At 40.6% G+C, this 26,366-nt stretch overlaps 1 protein-coding gene across 1 annotated transcript in view; it reads left to right on the forward strand.

The window, feature by feature from the left end:
• The window catches only part of LOC132817645 (collagen alpha-3(VI) chain-like), a 159,424-nt gene that overhangs the window by 69,239 nt on the left and 63,819 nt on the right, over window positions 1-26,366 (forward strand). Inside the window, exons 13-17 of the mRNA XM_060828145.1 lie at window positions 5,832-6,428; window positions 10,169-10,771; window positions 14,390-14,986; window positions 21,958-22,554; window positions 25,314-25,919. Coding sequence (XP_060684128.1) covers window positions 5,832-6,428; window positions 10,169-10,771; window positions 14,390-14,986; window positions 21,958-22,554; window positions 25,314-25,919 — 3,000 coding nt within the window. The remainder of the gene's footprint in view (window positions 1-5,831; window positions 6,429-10,168; window positions 10,772-14,389; window positions 14,987-21,957; window positions 22,555-25,313; window positions 25,920-26,366) is intronic.

Genomic DNA, 26,366 nt, shown 5'->3' on the forward strand with positions numbered 1-26,366 from the left:
CTGAGAGGCTGTTTCCTCTGGCTGGGAAATCGAGCACTCTGGAGTTTCTGTTCTCAGGATAAGCTTAGATCGGGGATGAGAAAAAAAAACTTATCACATGGTCTTTGTAACTCTTTAGACCAGAGCGTTGTTGAAGCACCATGAGTTAGGTAGGGTTTTGATCTTTATGGGAATTGAGTGACTTTTGGATTGAGCAGGAAAATGGAGATGAGGCCGAAGATAGACCAGGATTGTATTGAATGATAGTGTACCCTTAAGGAGCTACATGGTTTACTCATTCTGCTATTATAATTTTATCATTTCAGTAATCATCCCTCGAGTCTTAAATAAAAAGCGTTTTGACAATATTCTCTACATTCAGTTTCTCACCAATTCGTATCCAGACAGCCATTGCATCTAACATCCAGTGGATTTTAATTTTCTCTCCAAGTCTGCTTTATGATTCTTTACAGCATTACTTCATCAAAGAATGCAAAAACTTCATTAAATGCAATTTGCCTTTAGAAGATCCATACAAATTTGTTTTTTTTTAATTGTGCAATTTCTTGCCATATTTAAACTAATCTTGATCACTGTTCTTACTCTGATGCAAAGTGAAAGTTTTACCAATTTTGCCATGACTTCATGTAACTTTCAGAAACACAGCTAATAGAGTTGACTGTGGTTCTAGGGACATCGAGATAAATTGGGGTCCCATTGCCATCGAGGCAATCACAAGGAAGTTTGTGTTAATAATGTTAATGTCACTGGACTCGTAATCAACAGCCCTCGGCTATCGTTCTATGGAATGCAAAAAGAAAATGATCAGGAAAACCAAACAGCATGCCTGGAAAGAGACACAGGATCAATATTAAAACCCAATCTGGCTGTTCTTTCTAGTATTCTGTGGACAATCCTATCATGCCAGATGGTGAAATTTGAATTCGATTAACAAAAGGCTGGGATGTAAAGCTAGCACATATGCAACCACTATCAATTGTTGTAAAATCCCATTTGCTTCACTATTGTCTTTTTAAGGATTGGAGTCTGCCACCGTTATGTGACCTCACCTTCATCTGACTCCAAAACAGCCAACAATATGGCTGACCCTTAACTGCCCTCTGGGTAAGTGGGATGGGCAATAAATGGTGGGCTAACCAGTGACGCCCACCTCCAATGAGAAGCTAAAACAAATGAAAAATACAAATACATTTTTATTTAAAAGAACAAGACTCATGACCAAGTTGTGATTAAGGGGTTTTCTGGTAATGGCTTTAATTTTCAAAACATACTTTGAATTTTTTGAAAATTTTATCTATAAAAAAGAAACAAATATGTCTCACCATCAGGTACAATGATCTAAATTTCAGTGATCTGATCTTTTCTCAGTGTTGTTAATGGTAACTCCAGACTGTGTCCACATCCTGCAGGTCATTTACCTTGAAAACATAATTAGGGGACAGATAAATCTGTTGGAGTTCAGGGTCAGCTGTGTCTCCTGATCCAATAGTGAAAGGTGCTACATCGGCCTCTTTCTGAGCTAATGCTGCCTGACTGACCTCATCAGATAATTTGATGGTAGTGAGAAGGATCGGAAAATGGGGGACACCTTCCTCTGCTCTGCCTCCAGCAGACTGAGTAAAAATGGTATTTTTAACATAGTCCAAGGCTGTACTGGTGTTGGCCCGACTCCTTCCTATTTGCCTGAGACCATTTATTGCATCCTTCAGATCCAGTTTTGTGGTGTTGCTGTTCAAGTCAAAGTGGAGGTTTGGACTACTGCTGTATTGTACCACACCAATTCGGACTTTGTCACTTCCAATTTCAAGATTATCAACCACTCTGGAAATGAATTTTTGAACTGAAGGGAAAGCACCTCTGACTCTGAATGATCCATCCAAAAGGAACACAAAATCTCGCTTAGCATCTGAAACCAATAGAAAATAGATTTCGAGTCATAGAGATGTACAGCATAGAAACAGACCCTTCAGTCCAAATTGTCCATGCCAACCAGATATCCCAACCCAATCTATTACCATTTGCCAGCACTTGGCCCATATTCTTCCAAACCCTTCCTATTCATATACCCATCCAGATGCCTTTTAAATGTTGCAATTGTACCAGAATCCACCACTTCCTCTGGCAGCTCATTCCATACACGTACCACCCTCTGCGTGAACAATCCATGCCCCTCATGATTTTTTAAACCTCTATAAGATCACCCCATAGCCTCCTACGCTCGAGGGAAAACAGTCCCAGCCTATTCAACATCTCCCTAGAGCTCAAATCCTCCAACTCTGGCAATATCCTTGTAAATCTTTTCTCAACCCTTTCAAGTTTCACCACATCTTTCGAATAGAAAGGAGACCAGAATTGCATGCAATATTCTTGGAATCTCAAGGGTGCAATAAACGGTCTCAGGCAAATAGGAGGCCATCGAGCCAACACGGTGCAGTCTTGGACTATGCTAAAAATAACATCTTTACTCAGTCTGCTGGAGGCAGAGCAAAGGAAAGTGCCCCCCATTTCCTGATCCTTCTCACTGCCAGCAAGTCAACCGATGATGTTGGTCGAGCACCTTTCACTATCAGATCAGGAGACGCAGATGACCGTGAACTCCAACAGTTTTAACTGTCCCCTAATTATGTTTTCAAGGTAAATGACCTGTGGGATGTGGACATACTCCAACAATATCTGGAGTCACCACTAACAACGCTGAGAAAAGATCAGATCGCTGATATTCGGATCATTTACCTGATGCTGAGACATATTTGTTTCATCTTTAGAAAGATGTGATCTTCAATAATTAATATGGTGGCATGATTTAGAACAAAATTATTCTCTAAATGGCATTCAACAAAAGTGTGAAGATTGAATGGCAACATGGTGGGTGATATGCCAAGTATACACTAACAAAATCTTTGTGCAGTGCCACTAGTGTATAAACATGTTCTCTCAGTTAATTTGACTGGTGTCTGGTTGTCATGTGTCTCTACCTTTTGTGTTTTTCAAAAGGGTTGTAACCATTCCAATTCTCCTGACCTCTGGCACTCTCTTAGAATTAAGGCAAGGGAGCAGAATGTGATCAGAATCTTTGCATCTTCCCCCTCTCAATAACTGTTCTGTTCTTCAGCAAAAACAAATGCAAAGCACTCATTTTACTCCTCAAACATATCACAGAGTCATAGAGATGTGTAGCCCTCAAACAGACCCTTTGGTCCAACTTGTCCATGTTTACCAGATACCTCAATCTAATCTAGTCCCACCTACCAGCTCCTGGTTCATATCCCTCCAAACCCTTCCTATTCATACACCCATCCAAATGCTTTTAAATAATGCGATTTTACCAGCCTCCACCACTTCCTGTGCCAGCTCATTCCATATACATACCGCCCTCTGTGTGAAAAAGTTGCCCCTTAGATCTCTTTTATATCTTTCCCCTCTCACCCTAAACCTATGCCCTCTAGTTCTAGACTCCCCCACCCCAGGGAAGAGACCTTGTCTATTTATACTACCCATGCCCCTCATGATTTTGTAAACCTCTATAAGGTTATGCCTCAGCTTCCGATCCAGAAAAACAGCCCTCGCCTATTCAATCTCTCCCTACAGCTCAAATCCTCCAACCCTGGCAACATCCTTGTAAATCTTTTCTGAATCCTTTCAAGTTTCACAACATCCTTCTGATAGGAATGAGGCCAGATTTGCATGTAATATTCCGACAGTGGTCTAGCAAGGCTGTTTCAGTATATGGTTGAGGTGATAGCGAGACTGTTACAGTACATGGTTGAGGTCCCCCCCCACCCCCACCCCCCATTTATTTCTCCACTCTGGAGGCTTCCTGCCTGTATTCCTGAAGAAGGGATTTTGCCCAAAATATTGATTTTCCTGCACCTCGGATACTGCCTGACCTGCTATTCTTTTCCAGCACCACTCTGATCTAAACTGTGGTTTCCAGCATCTGCAGTCCTCCTATTTTGTCAATGTGGAAAGGTTGACAAGGATGCTGCCAGAATTGGAGGGTTTGAGCTATTGAGAGAGGCCGAATAGGCTTGGGCTGTTTTTCCCTGGGGTGTCAGATGCTGAGGTTTATGAAACCATAAGGGACATGGATCTGGTGAATAGCCAAGGTCTTTTTTCCATTATCTGGTTGTCAATTGCACAGTAGCCCCTCGGTTGTTACTTAATTGCAACACACCTGATTCTCCCTTAGACTCCTCAACTGCATCCTCCTTTTCCAGAGCTTCATCGCTTCATTTGATCAATACAACTATTTCTCCAAACTTGTTATTCATATCTTTCTCGAATACCTGGTAACCTAGAATGTTAAGTTTCTAATGCACCTCCTCATAGCTATCTCCACCGGGCCCTTTCTCCTTCAGTTTCTTGAACGAGTTCTGTTACTTTCCTCTGCCGCGGTGTTCTAAGAATCTACCTCGTTCTGTCCATTGTCCACACTGACAATAAGGCAGTGATCTGACCATTGAAAGCCCTGTTATCGAACTTGCATCCCTGCTGCTGAAACTGTGAAAGTAACGTCTCGTTTATATTAAGCCCAATCTCAATTGTATCCGTGTAGACCATGATTTCTTCCTGAATTCTCAGTCAGTAGACTTTGTACTCTGCCTAGTGTGTTCTTTAACCTAACTCCTGAAAGGCAACACATAATGGAGTGACAGCCTTGTAGGGGTGGTTTTGTGTTTGAGGGTTAGCAAACTGACTTTGGGATAATATTTTGTCAGGATGACATGTTACTGAGCAGCTAGCATACACATCCCACAGTAAAGGATGGCAGGAAGGCTCTCTGGGGTACAAAGGGACACTAGGAAATTCTTCAGCAACCACACACCAGCAAAAACAATGTCAAAGCTGGTACTTACTGTAAAATCAAAGGATCATGGAGAGTGGCTCACAAATGATGCAGCATCAAAAGAGAGGCAAAAGTTCTCAATTTGAAATGGCCAAAACATCCAGGGTGGAGAAGTAGTTCCTCCCCTTGCACAGCCTACTTGTGTGTGTGGCCCGATTAACTTGAATAGGTGCAGGTAGGAGCACGTTACTTGCTGGATGGAATGCAATGTGGAGTGAATTACCTGGTGATTTTATCACTCACCTATTAATCCAGGAACCCAACTAATGATCTGGGCACCTGGATTCAAATCCTGCCGTAGCAGATGATGATATTCGAATTTAATTTAAGAAAAGGCCTGGAATTAAGAATATCCTATTGACTGTGAACCTATTAGCTATTGTTGGAAAAAAACAGAACAAGCATCCTCACCTGGTCTGACCTACATGTTAATCCAGAACCACAGCAAAATGGTTGACTCTCAACCACCCTGAGAAATGGTTGAGCAAGGCACACAGCTAGGGCAATAAAGGTTGGCCAACTACAAGTGCCAATGTCCCCTGAACTGTTTGGTTCCACGAGACCCTTTCCATATCTGACTGTCTCTTGTCTTCTGGAGAACCCCGGCTCAAACTCCTCAGATGCCTTCATGGGTCTGTCAAAAGCTTTAGTTGCTACCTATTCCATTTGAATTGAATAACCATCAACTAATGCCTTCCCTGCCAACCCAACTATACATTCCTAAAATAACCCTGAGCTGGTAACGTGCTAAGAAAGTGGGACATCACTCTCTGGGGCCAATTTCCGAATTTTCCAATCCCTGATCCTGCTTTGATGCAAATGCAAATGATTAGTTACAACAGTATAATATTTAGAAATGTTAAAAGAAATAAGCAATGTTCCAGAACTGACCTGAAATAATTTGAATGTCATGTCACAGAAATAACGTTTTTGTTGACAGCTTTATTTTTCAGTAATAAACAAATCTATTTTCCATTAATTTCAGATGCTGTTAAGAGAGATGTTGTGTTCCTTGTTGATGGATCAGAGAGAGTCAGAGGTGCTTTCCCCTCAGTTCAAAAATTCATGTCCAGAGTGGTGGATAACCTTGACATTGGAAGTGACAAAGTCCGGGTTGGTGTGGTGCAGTACAGCGATAATCCCAGACTCAACTTCTACTTGAACAGCTACAACACAAAACGGGATCTGAAGGATGCGATAAATGGTCTCCGGCAAATAGGAGGGCGTCAGGCCAACACTGGTGCAGCCTTGGACTATGTTAAAAATAATGCCTTTCCACGGTCTGCTGGAGGCAGAGCAGAGGAAGGTGTCCCCCAGTTCCTGATCCTTCTCACCGCCAGCAAGTCTACCGATGATGTTGGTCGGGCCGCATCAGCTCTGAAAGAGGCTGGTGTAGCACCTTTGGTTATCGGATCAGGAGGTGCAGATGACCGTGAACTCCAACAGATTTCACTGTCCCCTAATTATGTTTTCAAGGTAAATGACCTGCGGAATGTGGAAACACTACAACAAAATCTGGAGTCACCGTTAACAACACTGGACAAGGATCAGATAACACTAATTCGGTTGACTGTACCTGATGGTGAGATACCTTTACTTTTCTTTATAACTCAGAAAGATGAGATCTTCAATAATTTTTATAATATTGTGATTTTTGTAGAAAATTACTTCCTAAACAAACAGCAATGTGTGTGTGCAAACATTGAAATGCAGCACGTTGCTGTATCCAATTTACACAATTGAAATCTCGGTGCAATGTCTGGGTTCTGCATCAAAAGTAATCCTTCCCTGCTAATGGTACACAAAGCATTTCAAACTGAAGCAAAATCCAAAGGCCATCATTTTCTGTGAGAGATGATGGAATGTTCATATCTGCTTTGTTGAAAGTGTTCAGAGGTGTGTAAGCTGGGTGCACTAGTCAGGGGAAATATAGAGCATTAGGGAGAGGAGAATGAGACTGGAAGGGATACACTTCAGAGGTTCAGTGTGGACTTGTTGAACAAAATGGCCTGTTTACACACTGTAGGGATTCTTTGAAAGTACAGTGTGTGTAACTGTAATCCATCTGTCATCGATCCAACACATTTTGATACTGAAGACTTTAGAACAGCAGTGGGCCATTCAGCTGTTTGACCCCATTCCGCCATTCAATAAAAATACAGCTGAACTGATTCAGCCATTTTCCTGTGTGTCATGCAACCCTTAAATGCTTGTACATCAATGATCTATCTAACTTAGCCTACAATATATTGATTGGCCCAGCTTTGATTAGTTTCAGGGAAGGGGATTTCCAGACTGAGAGAAAAAAAACATTTAAATTCTGTCTTAAAAGGAAGACGTTATTCTGGCACTGCATTTTCTTTTTCTAATCTTCCTCAGAATAGAAAACATCCTGAATCTACCAACCAAGTCCACTTGTAATCTTCGATGATTCAATCATATCTGCTGAAAAGGTTGCTAAACTCCAATGCTTATAGGCCTGACCTGTTCAAACTTTCTTCCTAGGATAAGCCTGCTATGAGTTGTGAACCTTCTTTGAACTGTTTGCATTCTTTTCTGGAGATCAAATCGTTCCATGACACTCTTAATATATTCTTATTGAAGCCTTACATAGCTGCAGTCAAACCTGTATACTCCATTCCACTTTCAATAAATACCAGAATTCTTTTTTTATTCCTAATCACTTGCTGTACCTTCATTCTAACCATTGGTGTTTCACGTACAATGTGGATAAAGAGCTGGAAAAAGCACACCAATTCAACTGTCAGACATGACATTTCAAGTCAGAACTTTTCATCATAGGATTTACAAGGATGCCCTGATCCCTGTACTACTGAAATCTATTATCACTGTCCATTTAGATAATACACTGCTTTTCTGTTTTTCTTGCCAATTTGGACAAGTCCTCAGTTCCCCACATTACACCTTTGCATCATCTCTACCTACTATTGACAACTTAATATCCTACCTCTGGTTGCATTGCTCATCAGCTTAATTTGGGGTGACTGGAGTAATTTGTTCTTCCAAAAATATGTTAACTACACCACATTTCTTTCAACAAGTCAATTGTTAAAGATGCGTTATCTAAATAACAATCCACTGGAAATGCACATGTACAAAGTAAAGCGAAATGCAATCTACATCATCACATGCATTATATTGTTCTATCACCCTGCTGATTTCATGGAGTCCTAGAATGGTGGAGGACAGAAGGACGTTACATCACTTATTATCCATGTGTTACTTAATTGAACACAACACCTATCACCTGCTGCTCCAGGCTCTGACCCCACAGACCTGTTATTGCTTTTCTCCCCTTTAAAGAGTTATTTAATCCCTTTTGATCGCTGTCTTCCTCATTCTCTCAAGCTGTGCTTTCAAATTGCAATGAGTCTTGATGTTTCTCAGATCTGTGCCTGCTTTGGTACCAAACCGACCATTGGAAACTATTTACTTAATCTCCACTCTCTCAAACTTCAGATCTTGACTCCTTTAAGGAGGAGCCCCTAGCTCCTGCACACACTGATAGACTATCATTCTCTGGTGCCATCCCAGTAAATCTCCTCTGCATCAACACCAAGGTCTTTACTTAATCCCTTAAGTGAGGTGTGTAAAATTAATCAAAATATTCCAGCTCAGGGCAACATAACATGTAAACATATAAAACATCCCATGTTTTCCTTTGTGTTTTGTCCTTTATTGTTTCTTCCTCAGAGTTTTCCCAATTGATCACAACTTTTCAAAGGTTTGTGTATCTGCAGTCTCAGGTGCAATTCTCTTGCTTGTAGCATCCACTTTAAAAATCCTTCAACGAGTTTATATCACCTTCCAGTCATTCTTCCTCACAAAATGGATCACTTCACACTGCTCTGTATTAAATCACATTTGCCACGTGTCTGCCCATTCCATTGGTGTACGTGCTCTTGCTACTTGTGACATAAACTCTTCATTTTTTACTAAATTTCTGAGTTTGCTGTTGAATGAGATTAGGTCCTATGTCCCCAAGGTTTGATTGTCAGTAGATATCACCCACAGCCGTGTTCTGGAAACCCACTCTTGGGAATTCCAGTTCTCTCTGTTTCGAATTTCATATTTATGTAGCCTTTGCCTTCCTCCCATGGGCATTGATTGTATGTTACTTAGTCCAATTTTATTTTGAATATGCACGTGCACTTTCTAAACATTCTACCTTTATCAGTTCTCCCTGTTACTTTGGCATAGATTTTTAGTCCTGAGTGGAGGCTGCACAGTGCTAGACAATCTCCCGGCTCTCCAAGAACTGGTTACTTTTTGGAGGATAGTGAGAGCTTGAGGAGCAGCCCTGTGAAGAAATTCTGGGCATTGTTGTGGCAGTCAATTCTTCCTGGCACAAACTGCTGACAACACTATATTTAATGTGATGTCAATCATAAGACCAACCTAATCTCCAGTCCATTGTCTACAATGGAACAGTAACAAATGAAGTGGCCCACGTTAATTGACTTGTTTTGCAGAAGATCCCGCTGGAGGTTTTATAGCTTGCATGAGTGGGAATTGTACCTGCTGCAGGAGGATTTCATTAGTTTAGAATGCTCTGTGCCACAATTTTTTTTATGGTTCTACAACTTTACAAGTAACCCCACTTACATTTCAAGTGCCATTTTGCTTTAGTATCATCTCTTGACTTTGAGCATTGTGCATCCAATTTATAGCTTTGCACTGTTGCATGTTGCCACTATTGTAAGTGGGCATTGTCACAGAATTGAACGAATACTGCCCTGGCCACGTGTTGTCATTCAAATCAGATATTAATTTGAGGTCCAGTTAGTCTTTGCAAGTGAGCAAGATAAATCCCTTGGTACAATGCAAAGAGGTGGTGAAGCTCTGAGTTTGGACAAGCCATCAGTCCAGTAGATCAACTGATTGGTTACTTCACTGAGATCTTATTTTGTGCAAATTGGTGCTGCATTTTTATTTTTGCAGGGCTACATCACCAAGACGCCAGTCATTTACTTTGAAAGCCTTTGCCCAATCTAAAAACTGTAAAATGTTATCAAAGTACAGACACGCTCATTGGATTGCATTCCCTTCCATCAATGTAAAATAATTTGTAGATTTGAACTGTGTTCAAGATATGGTCTCAAATCTCTTAATTAATACTGTGGAGATTGAGGTTGACTCATGAGACAGGACTGGAAACTACAGAGAAAGATTCCATTTCAACTATGCGTTTCTGTTTGAATGAACAAACTTCTTATTCCAAAGTTTTACAAAAATTTGGTAGTTACACGAATTTGTTTTTAATGAAAGCTTTGAATCATAAACAAATCTATTTTCCATTAGTTTCAGATACAGATAAGAAAGATATTGTCTTCCTTGTGGACGGATCAGTGAGAGTCAAAGGTGTTTTCCCTTCAGTTCAAAAATTCATTTCCAGACTGGTGGATAACCTTGACATTGGGAGTGACAAAGTCCGAGTTGGTATGGTGCAGTACAGTGATAATCCCAGACTCAACTTCAACTTGAACAGCTACACCACAAAACAGGATCTGAAGGACGCGATAAACGGTCTCAGGCAATTAGGAGGGAGTCGGGCCAACACTGGTGCAGCCTTGGACTATGTTAATAATAATGCCTTTACTCGGTCTGCTGGAGGCAGAGCAGAGGAAGGTGTCCCCCAGTTACTGATCCTCCTCACTGCCAGCAAGTCGACCGATGATGTTGGCCGGGCCGCATTAGCTCTGAAAGAGGCCGGTGTAGCACCTTTTGTTATCGGATCAGGAGGTGCAGATGACCGTGAACTCCAACAGATTTCACTGTCCCCTAATTATGTTTTCAAGGTAAATGACCTGCGGAATGTGGAAACACTACAACAACGTCTGGAGTCACCATTAACAACACTGGACAAGGAGCAGATAATCAGAATCCAGAAACAAGTGTTGGGAGGTAAGGAAGAAATTTTGCAGTGTCAGCACTTATACGTGAACATCAGAATATTTGTTCAACATTCCTGTAATTTAAAACATTATTTTGATTTAAATCAGTTGAATGAAGCAAAGCACAATGGGACTGCAGTCATCTCAATCTATTTCTCAAATGCTGCTATTTTCCCCTCCCAAATAAATAGAGTTGTGTCAGTTTGTTAACCCTCAGCTCTTTCTCTTTTAACCATTCCTTTCTCTAATCCACCAAGCTCTTATTTCCTGCAATCCTCCGTATCCACCCACCAACCCATACCACCACCCAGATCTAAGATTGTTGGCTAATTTTCCACATTCTCTGAACCAATGGGCGACAGTGGAGGGATTTTGAATGCTCTTGGGATCTCCGCCCTTATTTTTCCTTTTTGGCTCTTCACAAATGGCTTGTAATTAATCACACTCTATAAGGCGAAGTGGATTGTTTCAGCTAATGGGATTGGTCTTCAAAAGCCCTTGGCATTCCCGTTGACCTGGCAGCAGCTTTGATACGATGCTTGGGACAGTGGGCAAGTGTTCCTTTATTAACTCGAATGAGAGATGAAAGCTTCAGTTTTGAATAGTGGTGACACATTGCACTTGTTTCCTTGGTCCAAATGATCTCCTTATCTGTCATTAATTTACTCTATTTAGGGAATTGGTTTAGCTCAGTTGGGTGGATTATTGGTTTACAGAATAGTGTAATGCCGACAGTGTGGGTTCAATTATCATGAAGGGCTCTCATTCTCAACCTCTTCCCTTACCTGAGGTTTGGTGGCCATCAGGTTATGTCACCACCAGTAGCTTCTCTCTCTAATGAGAGAGAAGCACCTATGGTCTGGTAAGACTATGGTGACACAACAACTCTACTTATCACACATGATTGTTCTAAGGAACTCTGCATCAATTTTACTTGCTATTTTGTCGTTTTAACACCTAACTGAACCTGCTATCGTTAAATTACATAAAAGATGTGTCAAACGCAAGTCTGCAATGTCCTCCATTTTGCTGTCCTGTTCAGCCAAATCAGTTTTAAATTCAAATTATATCCAGCATGTACTGTGTTTCTGTGGTCCTCTGTGATAGATAAGCAAAACATTGCAGAATTACAGAACTGTTATGATGCAGAATGAAGACTGTTGTGTCTGTGCTGGAATTAAGAGTCTAATGGTGACTGTGAATTCATTGTTGATTGTTGGAAAAATTCTAATGTCCTTTGGGAGGAAAACTGTTATCCTTATCTGGTCTGTCCTACATTTGATTCTATACCCTCTGCAATGTCGATCGCTCTTAACTGCTCTCTGGGCAATTACAGACAGGTGATAAATGCTGGCCTAACCAGTAATGCCTTCATCTCGTGAATGAATAAAAACAATATATCAGTCATTGATATAAATGATAAAATCTTCCCTATATTTTCATTGTTGTTAAATATATTTACATTTCAGTTGTCAGTATATCAGTGGCTCCAAATCCCCTGACAAATGTTAACACAAACATCTTGTAACAATTGAGTACACTATGAGCTAACAATCCAAATAATGCTTTTTGTTTAATTTTGATGGTACAGGCGCCCTTTAAAAATGCCGAGCGGCTCCTGATTCATTCCCAACCCCATTCCCAGGTTTCCCATATTTACAGAACAACTTTTTAAGGTGCAGGCTGGTTCCAGACATAGCTCTGAAGATGCAAATTCCTAACCTGGTTTGATTATGGAGATAAGTATTGTCCTAGCCCTCCACAATTTTCATGGAGTCAGGTCAGCCATGATCCATAGCGCCTCACAGGCATCATTAAACCTTTATCTATATGAGGGAATCTTTTGAAAGGGAAGTTCAAAAGGTCTCTCTCATGCCTCCATGTCAGCCATTGCTTGCTCCCACATTGCATTTTATACAAGGCCTTGCCCTTCTACTCTTCTTATGGTCATCCCTATGCCAAGATATGGATCTTCCATGCTTATTGACCCTTTATGCATTGTATTGAAGCAATGGATCCAAGACTTACAATTGGATGTGTATATAAAAATAAGCTTCAAACACGTCATTAGTTTATCATCTCCACTATGTTTAGAAAAAGGTCCTTGTGCAAATAAACACTGTACAGAGACTAAAGATTTTTTCCTGTATTATGAGACTTGTCCGAAAGCCCAGAAACCAATTAGTCTGCTGAAAGTCCCTAGCCTGAAGGAAAACATGACTGTCAGCTCCATTTCTCTGATCTTTGCTGTCACTATATTTGCTTATACAAGTCTAAGAGGATTGAAGTCGTTAAAGCTTTTGCAATTGCTACTTTAAAGGATCTGATATAAAAGGATTAAAGCTTTCATTGCCCAATGGTAAAATTTCATTTTTCATTGTTGTGGAAAGTAATAAATGACTGACATTTTTATAACATTATAAACTTTAAAACTCTCGTGGTAACACTGGCTCAATGAACATGAGGATGCCATAGCCTTGCCAGAGGAGCGTAAGGAGCGATGGGATTTGGTGGGGGAATAGTCTTATAGTGGGAATGAGAGGTGATGAGGGTGGCTAGTGGTTCATAGACTAGCAAAGCGAACATGACAGGGGGGGCATGGAGAATGAGGAGCAGGTGCATGAAGTGAAGACTGACAGCGCCTTGACCTTACTTTTCATTTGCAACTGGGATGAAATTCTTTGGCTTGTAAGTGGATCCATTACACTGTGCACTTAGGCAGCTGGCAGCAACTGTGGCTGCCTCCAGCTAATTTCTGGGCCATCTGATATGACTGAAGCCCCCACCTCTGCCCCTGACTATGTAGGTCCTCTATTTGCAAGTGCTGGCTCCTGAGAAGATCCATGACGTTGAGAATTTTCCCTACTCCCATTACTAGCCTTGGTGACCAAAATCCAAACCTCTAAGTTTAAAATTGCACATGGGAATTTTTCTTTCAGTTGAAGAGAAAATAGGGTTGGGCCATAAATGTCAACATTACAAAATGCAAAAATAAGGATGAAATGATTATAACCCTAAATAAATCATGGTACTCTTATTTTCTGCCATACCTGTACTGTGGGTATTACTCTTCTGAAACTTCTTCCAACATCTTGGACATCCCTCGGAAACTTGTATGCTAAGCAGCTCACCTTGTGATTTCTGCTGCTTATGTACATAAATTTGCTTCAGTAATTGTGACCTGAACATATATGACTTTCATTTCTCTTTCAACACCAAAACTAAATAAAGAGAAGATTTTATGCATGGTGGGCAGAGCAGCTTTTTAAATGGGATTACAGAGTGTACTTGTGATATTTGCTGCACCAAGTGAAGAATGAAAACATTCTTGTTTTCTCCTATGGCCCAAAGATTTGGAGGAGTCAATTAAAACATGAATTCTTTTAATCCTTCCAATATCATTGTTTCATGTCTCAAGTCCAATCAACAGATACCAGTTTTTCCTACCTTTGATCTTATTTCTTCTTCTTTTTCTCATTTTTCTTTATTTATGAACTGTCTTGACCTAGCTATTTCTTCAATTACAAATGGAAGTCTTACAACTCAACAACAAATGTATCTTGGAAAAATGCCATTTCATGTCATAAATGTTTGTACTGAACCAAAACCTGTTGTCTGTTTGTTACAGATGCTGCTAAGAGAGATATTGTGTTCCTTGTTGATGAGTCAGACAAAGTCAAAGATGCTTTTCCATCAGTTCAGAGATTCATTTCTACTGTTGTGGACAATCTTAATGTTGAAGGTGACAAAGTCCGAGTCGGTGTTGCAAAATACAGTGAAGATCCCAGAATTGACTTCCTCTTAAATGCCTTTACAACAAAAGATGATGTGAAGAAAGCAATAAGAAACCTCAGGTGTAAAGGAGGCAGACAAGCCAACACTGGCAAAGCTTTGGATCATGTCAAAAAGAATGTGTTCAATATTTCGGCTGGCAGCAGAGCACAGGAAAACGTGCCTCAATTCTTGGTCCTAATCACTGCCAGCAAGTCCTCTGATGATGTGAGTGAGGCAGCATTAGCTCTGAAAGAGGCCGGTGTAGCACCTTTCGCTATCGGATCAAGAGAGGCAGATGCCCAAGAACTCCAAGAGATTGCACTGTCCCCTGATTATGTTTTTAGTATTAACGATCTAAGGAATGTGGATACACTCCAACAGCAGCTTCGCTCACCACTGACAACATTGAATAAAACTCAAATAACCCAAATCATAGCAGATGAAGCTAAAGGTGAGAAAGTTTTTAATTATATTAAAGATCATCTGCACAGATTAAAATATAGAATTTCTTACAAAATGTAGAATACATAAATAGCTATAACTTTTTTATCAAATTTAATTGATATTTGGATTTATTCGTACACAAAGCACATCCATTCTTATAAAAGAGTTTAATATCAGACAGATCCATTTATTTCTATGTCTTTTTCACCACTTCCTTGTTATGTGAAGGTGGTCCTGTGTATTCTCATGTAGACTTTTGTCATCGTCTAGCTCCTTGTGTTTCTCCATGTCTTCAGTAATGTGTTTCTGTGCACTGGAATGCCAATTACAGTCAGGACTTATCATTGCCTTTGCAGTTCCTTTTGGGTTTGTAGCATATATCTACTGTACACTAATTGTAGACTGTAATGGAGACCATATACCTCCAGAAGAAAAAGAGAAGAAGTTTATTGCACACTACAATAAACTGCCATTTTGATTCTCAAGGTTAACAATGAGTCAGGAAGGCAAGTGTAGAAAATTGAAGAATAATGGCACTAATATAGCAAAAAGTATTGCATCAGAATGATCTACAGTTGTGAGTAAATACCCAGGAGTCAGATCAAATTGATGGAGATTTTATTAGAAAGCACACAGATAATGCAACTAAGTAATGTGATATCCACTTAGTGCATTTTAAAATAATTATTCATATGTTTCTACGTCCTAAATAGTCAGTCATTTTAACTCAGCAGATGACTAGTGTGGACTGAAAATTTGTGAGTTATGCCCATGTTTTGTTGAGTCATAAGATCACTAAATCCTGAAACCCTTGTGGTAGCATTCTGAAGTGTATAACTTTCTGACAGAATGAGTTTACTTGTCCAATGCTATTTGCATTTTTCAGCCTAGTCCTTCCAATTAGGTGACACACATTCTGTCCTTGTCTAAAATACTTTTAAGTCAGTTACAGTGAAGCAGTTTTACACGTGCCATTTTATCCTTGTCTCCTTGTCAGTTGGATTCAGCTCATTCTTTGTGTTCTAACTATACACATGCTGTCCCTTCACATTATTTATCAACTATTCCAACGTGTCTATTCTTACAGAAACACGTAGCATGCCATGATACACTAGCCTCTGCAGAATTCATGGCTAAATAATCTTGTGAAGGCACTCCTTCTTCTTGGGAACACAGATCAAGCCAAGTATTCAGCAACATAGAGGCTCAGCTGGAGTTATGGGAGAGGAGGAAGATTAGGAAAGCAATAGTTAAAGGAATTGAGTAACTCAGGAAACAAAATAAGTGTTCCTGAGGCCTCAGATACTCTTCCAGGATGGTATTTGTCTTCCTACTCTGACATTACATACAAGCTATTCTGAATTTACATTGAAACTGAACTGCAGCAACGAAAGATAGTTGCCGCCTTTGAAATTAAACAATACACCCTGTCCCCACCTGCCTGCTCAGATGAATGTAAATATCCATGTTACTGTGGCAATGAATATCAGGGCGTACTGGCCAAACTTCAGGTGTTCAGGAAAGATAACGGAGACAAAAGAACAGTAGTGGCAAAATTGATTTAGGACAATACTATTGCTGGAGAGGGGGTATGCCTGAGGCAACTTGAGGAAACCTTGGTTAGTCAAGAACCAGTAGAAATGTATTCTATAAACTGGATGTATCTTATAGATTACTGACTAGTGGAAAAGATGTAGAGAAACAAATTTGCATAGAAATGGGCAGCACGCTGGCACAGTGGTTAGCACCGCTGCCTCACAGCACCAGAGACCTGGGTTCAATTCCTGCCTCTGGCACCTGTCTGTGTGGAGTTTGCACATTCTCCCCATGTCTGCATGGGTTTTCTCCAGGTGCTCTGGTTTCCTCCCACAGTCCAAAGATGTACAGGTTAAGTGAATTGGCCATGCTAAATTGCCCGTAGTGTTAGGTTTAGGGGAATGGGTCTGGGTGGGTTGTGCTTCGGCGGGTCGGTGTGGACTTGTTGTGCCAAAGAGCCTGTTTCCACACTGTAAGTAATCTAATCTAAAAAAAAATAAATGGAGGTGTAGAAAAGCTTCAGAATGATTATAATAAGAATCAGTTATCATACTTGGGCGACATGGTGGCTCAGTGGTTAGCACTGCTGCCTCACAGCACCAGAGACCTGGGTTCAATTCCTGCCTCTGGCAACTGTCTGTGTGGAGTTTGCACATTCTCCCTGTGTCTGCGTTGGTTTCTTCCGGGTGCCCCAGTTCCCTCCCACAGTCCAAAGATGTGCCAGTTAAGTGAATTGGCCATGCTAAATTGTCCATAGTGTTCAGGGACATGTAGGTTAAGTGCATTAGGCAGGGGTAAATGTAGAGGAATGGGTCTGGGTGGGTTACTCTCCAGAGGGTCGATATGGACTTGTTGGGCCAAAAGGCCTGTTTCCACACTGCAGGGATTCTAATTGTGAAGAGGGTGGTAGTTGACTTTAATAGAACATAGACAAAGGACTGGTTGAACACATGGTAGATGAAATTTAACACAGAGGTGCAAAGTTAACTGTTTTGGTAAGAAGAATGAGGGGAGGCAATATAAATGTCTAATAAATTGAATGTCCTTTCAGGAAGAAAATCTGCTGTCATTACCTGGCCTTGATTGTCTTGATGTGATTCCAGATCCAAAATAACATGTTTGGTTCTAAAATGCTTCTTGAATTGGCTTGGGGTGTAGTGCCTCAGAGGACGGGTGGAGGTCAATTCAATGATAACTTTCAAAAGCATAAGTAATGTAAACTGGAAAGCAAATTCAGTGCGATCGGGAGTGTACAAGGGAGTTGTGACCAGCTATATTGCTCTTGCAGTGAGATACCCAGTCTTGATAGGCCAAATTACCTCCATGTACGCTATAACTATCCTATAATGCTGCTTGTTTCACCAAGCTATTAGTTTCTTATTCTAACATTTATTCACGTGGCTTGTTAATTCTCTGATTTTCCATTTCTCTTAGTTCTCTTTCTTTCCATGCATGGGGATCTCCTGTGAGCAGCAGCACACAATTGCAGTCTCAGAAAAATTCCTGTTGCTCTTCCTGTGAACACTGTCCGGTTCTAGGCTTCCCTTGTAAATGTTAATATGACCTTAGGGAACCACAAGAAACAGTCAGACAAGGATTCTTCGGAAACCTGTGAACATACAAACAAGGAATATGAATAGGAGAAAGTGAGGACTGCAGATGCTGGAGGCAGAGTTGAAAAGCACAGCTGGTCAGGCAGCATCTAAGGAGCAGGAGAGTGAATGTTTCGAGCATAAGCTCTTTATCAGGAACATGAATAGGCCACTCTGCCCTTCAAACCATTCAATAAGATCATGACTGATCTGATTTTTAACCTCAAATCTGCATTCCTGCATATGCCTAATAATCTTTAGTCTACCTAGTAATCAAGATGCTATTTACCTCTGCCTTAAATTTATTTAAAGGCTCGACATCTAGTCGAGTAAACTCTCTCTGAGCGACTTCCAATGCAATACATACTTCCATAATTAAGGTGACCAGTCCTATAAACAGTACTCCAGGTGTGTTCACACTAATCCACTTTCTGACTGAGGCATAATCTTGCTTCCAATTCCCTTCACATTAGACCATGACATTCTGTTAGCTTTCCTGATTGCTTGGTTGTTGCATGCAACACGTGCTTCTTGTAGCAGGACCCCGGATCACTCTGCATCTTAGAGCTCTGCAACCTCTCACTATTTTGATAGTATGTTTCTTTTTCATCTTTGTTCCAAAATGCACAACTACCCACTTTCCCACATTATACTTCCTTTGCCAGTTCTTCACTCACATCCACCTAATCTATCTCTATCCCTTTGTATGCTCTCCATGTCCTCGTCACAACTCACTTTCCTAACTACCTTTGTGCTCCCATATCTTCAGTCCCTTCATACAAATTATTTATATAAATTATAAAGTGTGACTTCTTCAAAGAACTCCAATGGTTTAGTTAAATATTATGTGTCCTGCTTTCCCAAAAACAGCGTCAATGCCCTAAAAGGAAATAAATATCTGCACCAACTGATTTAATTAGGTAGCAAAAGATGTTTAACTGATGTGGAAAAATTAATGAATCTGATGACATCAGCTATCTACAGAGATGTGGGCGGCATCGTGGTTAGCACTGTGTTGCCTCACAGCGCAAGAGACCCGGGTTCAATTCCCATCTCAGGCGACTGTCTGTGTGGATTTCCTCCAGGTGCTCCAGTTTCCTCCCACAGTCCAAAGATGTACAGGTCAGGTGAATTGGCCATGCTATATTGCCCGTAGTGTTAGGTGAAGGGGTAAATGTAGGGGTGTGGGTGGCGCGTCGGTGTGGACTTGTTGGGCCGAAGGGCCTGTTTCCACACTGTAAGAAATCTAATCTTTTCAATGAATCTCCAAAGTTTCTAAATTGTGGTGCTTTGCAGATCACTCAAGAAAGATGAGTTACTGGGGCAGCATAGACGTTTGCATGTATGTTATGTGGAGCTATAAATCATAGCAGTAGAGACTTCAACTTTCTTTCTGTCACATAGCTGACCAGCTTTCTCATCCATAAGATCATAGCACAGAAGAGCAGAAATTAGGCCATTCAGCCCATCAAACCTGCTCCGCCATTCAATGAGACCATGACTGATCTGATTATTTTCTATTCCATTTTTGCTTTCTTTTCCTCATAAGCCTTGATTCCCTTTCTGATTAAAAATCTGTCTCAGCCTTGAGGGTACTAAATTACTCCACCATGACAGGTCTCTGTGGTCAGGAATTCCACAGCTTCACTATTCTCTCGAGGAGAAGAAATTCCTTCCCACCCCTGTTTTAAATGTGTGATCTCTTATTCTGCGATTATGCTCTCTGATCTTTGAGTCTCCAACAAGGAGAAACAACTTTTCCACACTTCCCTGTCAACTTGCCTAAGAATCTTGTGTGCTTCAATAAGGTAGCCACTTCTTTTAAATTATATCGGGTACATGTCCAATATTGTCAACCTCTTCTCATAAGACAGTTCCTCCATAGCTGGTATCAACTTAGTGAGCCTGCTCTGGATTGGCTCCAATGCAGGACCCAAAACTGTTCATAATGTTCCAGCTGTGGTCTGATTTAATACTTGTACAGTTTTAGCAAAATCCCCCCAGTTTTCCACTTCATTTGCTTTGAAATGAATGCCCCCATTCAATTTGCCTTCTCTATTACCTGCTGAACTTGGATGCTAGCTCTTCATGAGTCATGCACACAAGGACACCCAAATCTCTCTAAAGTCTTTCTCCATTTACATAGTATTCAGCTCCTATATTCTTCCTACCAAAATGCTTAACCTCACATTTCCCCACATAGATGCCATCTGTTTAACCTGTTTATATCCCTTTGAAAACTTGCTGTGTAATTTCACCACTTGTCTTCTCTTTTTTTTTCATCATCTGTAGACTTGGCTTCATTTATTCATTTTTCTCATCCAATTCATTTGTAAATATTTAAAGAATTGTGGGCCCTAATTGCAGATTACCAACCTGAAAATTCCCCACTCCTAATTTTCTATCTTCTATTAGTTACCCAATCCACTCCGCATGCTAATATAATATCTCCAACACCATGGGCTCTTATCTAATCAAGTAGCCTAATATGTGGGTATCTCATCAAGTGCCTTCTGAAAATGTAAATATATTACTCCCTGCTTGTTTGTCCTGCTTATTAGCTTCTTGAAGGATTCTACTAACGTTGGCAGCATAATTACCCTTCATGAAGCTGTGCTGAATCTTCTTACTCATATTGTACAATTCCAAATGCTCTGCTATTGTCTCCTTCATAATAGCCTCTAACATGTTTCCAATCACAGAAATTAAGCTAACTGTCCTATAGTTCTTTTGTCTCCCACCTTTTCTTTAAATAAAGATGTAATGTTGGCAGTTTTCCAATCCTCTGGGACTTTTCCACGATCTAAGGATTCCTGGGAGATTACTTCTAGCGCATCCAGTATCTTTGTAGCTAGTTCCTTTCATATCCTAGATTGCACCTCATCATGTCTGGGGGACCAATCAGTCTTTAGCTCCATTAGTTTCCTTAGCACTTTTTCTCTAGTGATAGTTATTGTATGTAATTCCTCTCCTCCTTTTGACCCTTGAATATTTAGTAATTTTGCGATGCTGTTGATGTCTTCTTTGAAGACAAACGCAAACTTTTGACTCAACGTCTCTGTCATTTCCTGGCTTACCTATTATTACTTACACAACCTCACTCTGTTAAGGAACCTATATTCACTTTGGTTTGTCTTCCTTTTTATACATTTAAAGAAGCTTACTACCTACCATTGGCAAATGTTGGAAGAATTCACAGGTCGATATTCAACCTGTTTGGTGGCATTATAACTGAGATTCTTTGGACCAACAACACTTTGGGCATGACATTAACCCAGAGCTTCTAACTCAGAAACACAGCCCCTATCCACTATGCAATGGGACTTCCCAGTTTCTCAGTGCTCAAGTTCAAATCTATGTGATGATGTAGATATCTTCTAACCAACCCAGTCAGCCGTGTTATTGTACACCTTTGAAGCAGGTCAAACTTGAAATTATACTTCTTGGTTCAGAATTAGAGACACTATTACCTCACCTAGGAGAAAGTGAGGACTGCAGATGCTGGAGATCAGAGTCGAGAGTGTGGTACTGGAAAAGCACAGCAGGTCAGGCAGCATCCGAGGAGCAGGAGAATCGATGTTTCGGACAAGAGCCCTTCATCAGGAATATGCCTCAGTCCTGATGAAGGGCTCCTGCCTGAAATGTCGATTTTCCTGCTCCTCGGATGCTGCCTCACCTGCTGTGCTTTTCCAGTTCGACTCTAATCTTGACCCTGATCTTCAGCATCTGCAGTCCTCATTTTCGCCCTTATTTGATGTGTTTGTAAGTTGTGACAATATGAACCAGCTGTATGTAATTTTCAACTATTGTGACTTGATGACTAAGTGAAAAAAATCTAATTGTTTTATAGATGCGGATCCTGACAAAAAAGACATTGTGTTCCTGATTGATGGATCCAGTGGTGTTGCACCACAATTTGCCCACATTCGCGATTTTGTCTTCAGCATAGTTGAAAGCCTTAATGTTGCACCCAACAAAGTCCGCGTTGGTTTGGCACAATTCAGCAACACTCCAAAAACAGAGTTTCTGTTGAAACAACACATGAATAAACGTGGCCTTAAAGAGGCTATCAGGCGAATCAGACCGAAAGGTGGGGCTCCACTTAACACTGGCAAAGGATTGGACTTTGTTTTGAAAAATCACTTCACCAGATCATCAGGAAGCAGACAGCACGAAGGTGCTTCCCAGTATCTAATAGTCATTACTGGAGACAATCCTAAAGATGATATCCGCCCTTATTTAGGCTCATTAAAACGTTCAGGAATTAATGTTTTCAGTGTGGGTGGAAGGAATACTGATCCAGATGAACTTGAACGAATCACAACTCTTCCTTATGCTACTTACAAAGTAGATAACTTCCAAGATCTGAAAGGTATGCAAGGCAGACTGGTCCAGCGTTTGTTGATGGTAGATCCTGCAATATATCAACCAGAACCCCCTACTGAAGGTATGTATCTAAAGCTTTAACTTACAATACTGGGTAAGGCTTAATGCATATGTACGAAATTCTCTTGCCTGCTCTGTTAACTTAGGTATTATCCACTCCCAGTGAGGTAACCTAGCTGCTAAAACAGTTGACAGAGAATTGTTATAAATTGTTTGTCAATCTAATGTATCAAATTCTGAGATTTCAGTTTGTGGTTTTGCTGCTTCTTAATTAAATGTGTCAACATTTCCTGATTTACAAAATATGTACCAATTGTGTTTAATGCAGGAGAGAGAAAGAGCACAATTTACGTCATGACAATTTCATACATACATTTGCAACTATGTTTTCATACAATTGAAGTGGTTTGACCAACAAAGAAATTGTGAAAGTTTCTTCATTTTTCATTGTAATTTTATACTTTCTGATTATTTTTCTCAATTTTGTTTTGTAATTTTTAAAAATCACTGCAATCATAACCTAACTAGAGGAATTGTGGTCCACTGCTCTCCAATAATCACTATCCATTGATGAGGTAGAAAATACATGTGGAGCTACTGCTTTTCCCTACTCTGTCATGAGATGCAAGTGTCACTGGCAAGGCTCGTATTTGCTGCCCATGGCTAATTGTCCTTGATGAGGCAGTGGTGAGCTGCCTTCTTGAACTGCTGACACCCATGTGGTACAATTACACATAGTACTATCAGTGAGGGAGTTACATGATTTTGACCTGAAGGAGTGGTAATAAAATTCCAAGTTAAATGGTATATGTGTTTTTTTTTTAAAAGCTTGCAGGTGATGGCATCCATACATCATCTGTTCCTGGCCTTTTATATGCTAGAGGTTGCAATTTGAAAAATGCTGTTAGACTGAAATGTAGAAGAGCTGGAGGCCATTCAGCCCATCAAGTCCACACCTCTATTCAATGAGATTGTGACTGATCTGGCTAACCCTCGATTCCACTTTCCTGCCTTATCCCCATAATTCTTGGTTCTCTTAATGATTAGAAACCAGTCCATCTCAGGCTTGAGTATACATAATAACCCAGTCTCAACAGCTCTCTGTAAAAAGAATTCCACAGTTTCAGTACACTCTGAGAGAAAAATAAAACCTCATCTGTGTCTTAAATGAGCAACTCCTTTTTCCTTAGATAATGCCTTCTAGTCTAAGACTCCCCAAATCCTCTGTGTCTACTCTGTTAAGTCCTCTAAGGCACCTGTCATTCTTCTGAAGCTGCTGAGTATAGACTCAACCTACTTAATCTCTCCTCATAATACAGTCCCTCTAAACCCAGGATCAACTTAATGAACCTTCCATGGACTGCCTCCAATGCTAGTTTATCTTTCCTTAGATAAGTGGACCAAAATTGTTCAGATTATTCCAGCTGTGATCTGAAAGTGCCTTGAATAATTTTAGCAGGAGTTCCCTATTTTTACACTCCATTCCCTTTGAGATAACGGCCAACATTCTACTTGTCTTCCCTACTATGCACTGAACTTGGATATTAGTGCTTTGTGGTTTGTGCACTGGGACCCACATATCCCTCTGTGCTGCACCTGCCTGCAGTCTTTCCTCATTTATATAATATTCAGCTCCTCCTACCAAAAATACATAACCTTATGTTGTCTGTCATCACAGTCTATCTTCCCACTATTTGCCCTAAAGTTGGCTTGATGAGTTGCTGCAGTGCATTTTATAGATGGTCCACCTACTGCCATTGCATGCTGGTGGTGGATGGAGTGAACATTTAAGGCACTAGGTGGGGTGCTGATCAAGCAGGCTGCTTTGTCCGGGCTGGGGTTGAACTTCTTAAGTGCTGTTGAATCTGAATTATTCAAGGCAAGTGCAGAGTATTCCATTACACATCTGCCTTTGTGTTCAGCAACAGGAGGCGAGTTCATTACTGCAGAATTTCAAGTTTCTGACCTGTTCTTATATATTCATATGGTTCATCCAGCTCAGGTTTTGGTCAATGATACCCCCAGGTTGTTATGCTTGGGAATTCAATAATAGTAATGTAGTTGAACATTAATGTGAGATGATTGTTGACTGGCATATATTTTTTTTTGCCACGTATTACCCAAAGCTGGAATGTTGCCCAGGACATTCATGCGGGCACTGTCTGCTTCGACATCTATGGAAACTTAGGGTTTTTGAACACAGTGCAAAAATGAGCGAACGTCCCCACTTCCAACCTTACATTGGAGGGAAGGTCATTGATGAAGCAGAACACTACCCTGAGGAACTCCTTCAGCAATGTCATAGTTTCTAACAAGTCCAATCATGTTCCCTTTCTGCAAGGTATGACTCTAACCAGCAGAACGTTTTCACCCCAAATCCCATTGACTTTAATTTTGCTAGTGCTTCTTGATGCCAGATTGAGTCAAAATCTGCCCCAATGTCAAGAGAAATCACTCTTGCCTCTCCTCCACAATTCAGTTCTATTGTCTATGTTTGGATCAAGGTTACAATGAGACCCGGAATTGGCTGAACCTGGTGAGCACAAGGTTGGATTCAGCTGTGATACAACATGTAGTCCCTGTTCCTAGTTTCTGATGAGCTTTCACTTTTTTTTAAAATGGTAACTTAGAGTGGCTCGTGCATTGGTTCAAACAATAGGGCAGAATGCCAATGGGGCTGAAGAGGAAACTAAATTTACATATAAAGACTTAAAATGCTTAATAATAATAGTAAGTTATGAAAAGTCTGGATTGTACATTATTCAATATTAACAATATTTTCAGTTATTATATTTTAATGTATTTCATTTGTTCCTCAAGCCTTGCCACAGAAAAGAGCGGACATTGTGTTTATCTTGGATGGATCCATTAACATTGGAAGACAGAATTTCCCCCGTCTCACAGAGTTTGTTTCCAATGTAGTTGATGCCATCCATGTTGATGATGGATCAATCCAGGTGGGAGTTGTTCAGTACAATTCCGATGTGATTGATGAATTTTTCTTCAAAACTCACCGGACAAGGAATGATGTCCTCAACGCTATTCCGAATATTCAGTTCAAGGGGGGCAGGACACTCAACACTGGAGCAGCCTTGAGACATGTTAAAAACAACCACTTTGTTAAATCAGCAGGGAGTAGGGTTGAAGAAGGAGTCCCACAAATTGCTTTCCTGCTAATTGGTGGCAAGTCAAATGATGACGCAATAGCAGCTGCAAGGGAGCTAAAGAATGCTCGATTCAAAATCTTCACTGTGGGAATGCAGAACGCAGACATGCAGGAGATCTCTGACATTGCGAGTGAACAAGCTGGCGTTTTCAGAGTGGCTGACATGTCCGAGCTCTCTGAATTGACCGAGCAAGTGTTATTAGCCACAGCCGATGTCATGGATGGTGAACTGTGCCCGAAAATGCCTGAAGTTGTAAAAGGTAACATCAAGTTCAAAATGTTTGTATCGTGCATAGAAGTGAATAACTAATCAACGGGAGAGGGTTTGGGTTCTACATTTCAGTTGCTCGAAGATCTGTTTCAATTCTGAGTCCTGCTCTGTACTGAGTTAGATAATATTACACGGGTAACGTTGTAAAATCAGTCTGTAGTTTCTGACTGCATTTCACATAAAGGCCAGCTAATATTCCTCAGCTGAAGGAAGATGATGATCTCATGCGAGTTTGGGTTTCAAATCTGATATGTACTCTTTGTCCAAAGCTCTAACTTTTAACTCTACTCCAACGTAATTATGCTTTGATATTCAAACTTGCCAGAGCTCAGTCCGAACATCAAACTGAGGCAGTTTGTGGAAGCGAGTTGTCCAGCTCACTTGTCATCTGATTGATTACCTTTCATGAAAAACATAGGAGAGAGGGTTAAATTTT

This window comes from Hemiscyllium ocellatum, chromosome 7, assembly GCF_020745735.1.
Source record: "Hemiscyllium ocellatum isolate sHemOce1 chromosome 7, sHemOce1.pat.X.cur, whole genome shotgun sequence".
NCBI classification, from domain to species: domain Eukaryota; kingdom Metazoa; phylum Chordata; class Chondrichthyes; order Orectolobiformes; family Hemiscylliidae; genus Hemiscyllium; species Hemiscyllium ocellatum.